The sequence below is a fragment of the Sprattus sprattus genome, assembly GCF_963457725.1.
Source record: "Sprattus sprattus genome assembly, chromosome: 19".
NCBI classification, from domain to species: Eukaryota; Metazoa; Chordata; class Actinopteri; order Clupeiformes; family Clupeidae; genus Sprattus; species Sprattus sprattus.
Genome location: NC_137917.1, coordinates 13278802 through 13283491, shown reverse-complemented (window position 1 = coordinate 13283491; position 4690 = coordinate 13278802). Strand labels below are relative to the sequence as shown.

The window sequence follows — 4690 nt, the reverse complement described above, 5'->3', positions numbered from 1 at the left end:
TTTGTTTGTGGAGAAGTTCCAGGTCTTCATTTATTTAGTTGTGAAGGACTAGATCCCAGCGAATGAAGCGAGCGAATGCCATCTAAGGGACAGTGTTGGAGACAGTTGTTTGAGTTTTACCCGTTGTTACACTGAAAGCCATTCACTGGCTTTAAAAAGACTGTTACGCTATTCCCACCGGTTGTCAGTCTCTGTGCAGAGCTGAAGCCAGAGCTTTGACATTCTAGCCATGCATTTGTCAGAATGTCACAGTCCTGCCTCGACAGAGTCCAGTCCAGCTGCTCATGAAGCTCATGTTACAAGTCACAAGGTCCCCATAAACAAACCATAAAATCCACTTATAATCGGCCTCCAATAAACAGTAATATGCCACACTAATCCCCCAGGATTTACTAAATAGGATTCAGTCTCTTCAGGCTGCAGAAGCTCCAAAGTCCGGCACTTTCTGCCTGACGGAGTACAGTGGTGAGGAAAAAAGCACTGACAGATATAACTTTATATCTTTAGGGAATTGAAAACAATCAACCATATCGCTAATAGCACAGCTAGCCTGTCTCGGTTGGTGAACACCGATATCTAAGCACCAGCGAGCACAGGAGCCAGCTGTGTGTGTGTGTGTGTGTATGTGTGTGTGTGTATATGTGTGTGTGTGTGTGTGTTTCTGTGTGTGTGTGTGTGTGTGTGTGTGTGTGTGTGTGTGTGTGTGTGTGTGTGTGTGTGTGTGTGTGTGTGTGTGTGTGTGTGCGTCCGTGCCTGTGTGTGTGCGTCCGTGCCTGTGTGAGTGTGTGTGTGTGTGTGTGTGGGGAGGGGATGTCTGCTAGCCAGCTGTTGTCACATCCAGCTGGTCCTGCACCCAAGGAAACATAATGTGATGACACCCACAAAAGCACACGGCAGCTTCATCCCCTCAGCCAGGCCTAGAAAAGAAAAGCAGGGGGGGTGGGGGGCGGTCTGCTATTCCCCCGATGGAGAAGGCAGCAGGTTATGGACACCACTTATCCATCTACTCGGAATAGTAAAGGCTGAGTACTCGCCAGGGAGAGTCACGCTTACCCAGCGCCACAAGGGAACTCACAGACACTGGGCCAGCTGATAGTCAGGCTCAATGCTTTTACCATGACACACTGACAGCCACAATATGGGTCACTCCCACCTCCCTTGGTGAATATGGACACACAATCTGCTGCCGAACTCACACTCTCACACACACACACACACACACACAGTGAACATGCACAGATGTGCACAGCCATAATCATGCACATACACACTCATGCACATACTTTCTTTCTTTCAAACTCACCCAACCGTACACACTTAACAGAGGACACACACACACTGGACATCAAATAAACATACATGCACTCACTCTGTCACACCCACACACTTCGCACTTTGCTGATTCAGTGGCAATGATGATATGATTGAGAGGAAGAGGCCCATCAGCAATCAGCCTGATCTAGTAATACTCAGAGCAAAGATAGATCTATGTGCATAGATGGTTACTAAAATAAACACGCAGACACGAAACATCACCACAGGATCTGCCAAGGTGTCTCCTGGGATTAAGTCCCTGAGAGGGGTGAAGGCCTTCTTTCTTGTGACCCGGGGGCAGGATTTCACCACCAGGGCAGAAGCACTGAAACCCCAGAGGGAGCTGGAGAGACTGTCTGCAACTTGCCTCGTGCTTCTGTATGTCGATGAGCTCCACAAGTACAGTCCATCATTTGGACTATACATTTGCTTCAAGACATCAACTGTGTACTTTTGTCAAAAAAAGTGGGTAACTCATCGACTAATGTCTTTGCTACATATGTATCCAGTTTTGCCCTCCAAGAGAGAATGTGTATGTGAGAGAGTGAGAGAGAGAGAGAGAGAGAGAGAGAGAGAGAGAGAGAAAGAGAGAGAGAGATAATTGCATAATATGCATAGCATTCATTCTAAGAAACCAGTGAAGTGAGTCTACCCAAAAGATTTATTTTAGGTCTGGTCTACTTACTGCTCTGGGCAACCTTGCACCATCACAGTAAGACTATAGCATCCAGCCTATTCGTATTGCCCTGAAAGTGTCATCATTACCCCAGATATAGTCTCAGATACACTATCTTTACTTGTCTAATTTGGCTATTATCTTTTTTTCTATAGTAGCATATTATAGCAGCTAGAATGTCAAAGTATCACCCTTACAGAAATAGCAAGGAATTAGGGCCTCTTGAAGTAGGCTGGGATTTCAAGAGTGGTAGCGACAAGACAAAATGACACTCTTCTGACATATATCTGTACAGTATAAATTGCAACTGCAAATGTATGTTCTCCCTGTTAGGTGTGAATGGTGTGTGATTGTAAGGTGCTGCTGCTTCGTGATTTCCATGTCAAACCTAGGTGCAATTGAAAAGAACACAGTAGGCATGAAAACACGATGTGAAAGAAAGGGCAAGGAGGACTTTTCTTTAGAACAGAATCAACCCTGCTTGAAAACACTACAGGTAACACTAGCCCTCCGTTTACAGTAAAAAGAGCTGCACGTCTCTTCCCTCTGGAAATTTGCGCTGTAGGTGATGTTTCATTGCCATGTCGCAGCAATTTGAATGGATGTACAGACTTAATTTACTTCATCTAAATTGTGTTACCTTGACTACATTACGCACTTTGGCACTGAACGTGTGTAGCGAGTGATGCTTCTGCGTAGAGTCTCCCACTGTGACTGCAAGTAGGAGAAACGCATCATTTTGGTTGACAGTACATGACGGGATGACAGCTAAACAAGGGCGGAAAATGTAGTTTCCAACGCCAGTCCCTTTACAGAGAGAATCAGCTCAGCTGCATCCCCTAAAAAATACCAAACGCAACTGCAAACTGCAACGTGATATCCTTGCTACCCTTCGTGCTGACCTGCTGTAGGAAAAAAGAGAGTTTAGAAGACCAAGGAACAAACCCCACTTCTTGCCATAGTGGCAGAAGCCATGTAGATGGGGCCTGTGTTTTAAACAGGGGCCCTTGTCGAAACCGAGCAGGAGTGCAAACCACTCGGCGAGAATAGAATGGCTTCCCACACCACCACATGAAATGAGTTTACAGCGCGCGAGTTTGAGTCCGTGTGGCATTGGGACAATGGCCAGAGGCTTATGACGCTTACAAAAAAAACAGCACTGCGGTCAAACCAACATCCAAGCGGACGGAGTTTCAGGCGGAAACTGCTGAATGATCAGCATTTATGAGCATCCTATGAGATGATTGACAGCGCCTTGCCAGAGCTAAATACCCTTAAGAGCCTCTGGAGTTTAGAGTGTCGCCGAAGTTTAGACACCAGCACTGCACGCAGGACCACGTAGGGCTTAACTTCCCGGGAGCGCATCTCTTTTTCTTTTCAAGAGAATATGGGTGCGCTGAAATAGAACAAAGCATTCCTTGAAATGGTTGCTATTAGCAACGTGCAATGTGCCAACGCCGGGAAGCAAGTACTGAAAGAGTTTAAGTATCCGTTATCTTTCTGGCTAAACGAGCGATTAAAGCTCCATGCTACCGCTATACACAGCTCCACTCACACTCCCCGTGGCCCCGGGAAAAAAGCTCTGAAACCGAGCTGCTGGCAGAGATCGCGTTTTCTTTGATTCACTGTGAAACATTTCTCTCTCTCTCTCTCTCTCTCTCTGTCTCTCTATCTCTCTCTCCTCCCTCTCTCGCTGACAGAAGAGAGCAGAGTGAGAGATTTAACAGACTCCTATCTCTCTCTCTCTCTCTCTCTCTCTCTCTCTCTCTCTCTCTCTCTCCCTCTCTCTCACACACACACACACACACGCACACACACTTCTTTATCTAACCTGTGTGTTTGCTTTTTGTAGACAGGAGAGCGTTAAAAGATAAGACTAGGCGGCCTACTATCAAAAATATCAAATCATACATAGGTACATTGGTACATTTTTCAACTATAGCCAAGTCTAATAAAGTTTCTCAAAGTTTGCCTTCTCAAAAATGCTTGAGAGAAACAGCATCCCTCATCGGCAAAGGGAAATCTGTAAGATAGACTACAACACAGAAGAGTATGGGGATAGCGCAACAAAATAAAAGAAGCATGGAACTCTGCGTTGTTAAAAAGAAAAGAAAAGAAAAGAAACAACTTTCGGGGATACTAATCGGTAGCAGCAACACGTTTCGGAAGAAGTGAGAACAAAACTAGGTGTCGTGAATTAGGTCACTGAGTTTCAGAGAAGTTGAAGAGATTAGTATTTAAACATTTCAATGACCGGCAACGCAGACTATTGATATGAAATTGTGTCTTACCAAATCTTAAAACATGTGGCATTCCGCGTGAATATCCCACACATAATAATAGCAGCAGTAGAAGCCTGACGGTGAATCTCCTGAATCTCGCATTAGTTAGTGGGGAGGTGATCTTCATGATTTCTGTAATGCTCACAAATGTTATTCCCTGGATCTTTATATTCCTCAGAAATTCTTCTTTTTTTGACGTAAAGCAGGGTGACGGCCCTCGCACAGGATCACGGCATGGTCAGACGGAGAGAGGGCATTCACTCCCCGGATCCATTAGCAAGCTCCGCGTGTCCGTCTTACTGCGCCAAGAAACAACCTTCCCACTCAGCCAGCGGGGCATCCATGTTAGTCTCAGAAAATCCGAGAGAAATCCATTTGCGGGCGGTCTGAAAGAAAGAGAAAGAGAGGGCAGGGAAGA

The 4690-nt window shown here is 45.7% G+C and overlaps 1 protein-coding gene across 1 annotated transcript in view; it reads right to left on the bottom strand.

The window, feature by feature from the left end:
- The window catches only part of grik2 (glutamate receptor, ionotropic, kainate 2), a gene marked incomplete at both ends in the record, with an annotated part of 157514 nt that extends 153115 nt beyond the window's left edge, over window positions 1-4399 (bottom strand). The window contains one exon of the mRNA XM_080857505.1: window positions 4282-4399. Within this exon, the coding sequence (XP_080713631.1) occupies window positions 4282-4399 (118 nt within the window). The remainder of the gene's footprint in view (window positions 1-4281) is intronic.
- Between the last annotated feature and the right edge of the window lie 291 nt (window positions 4400-4690).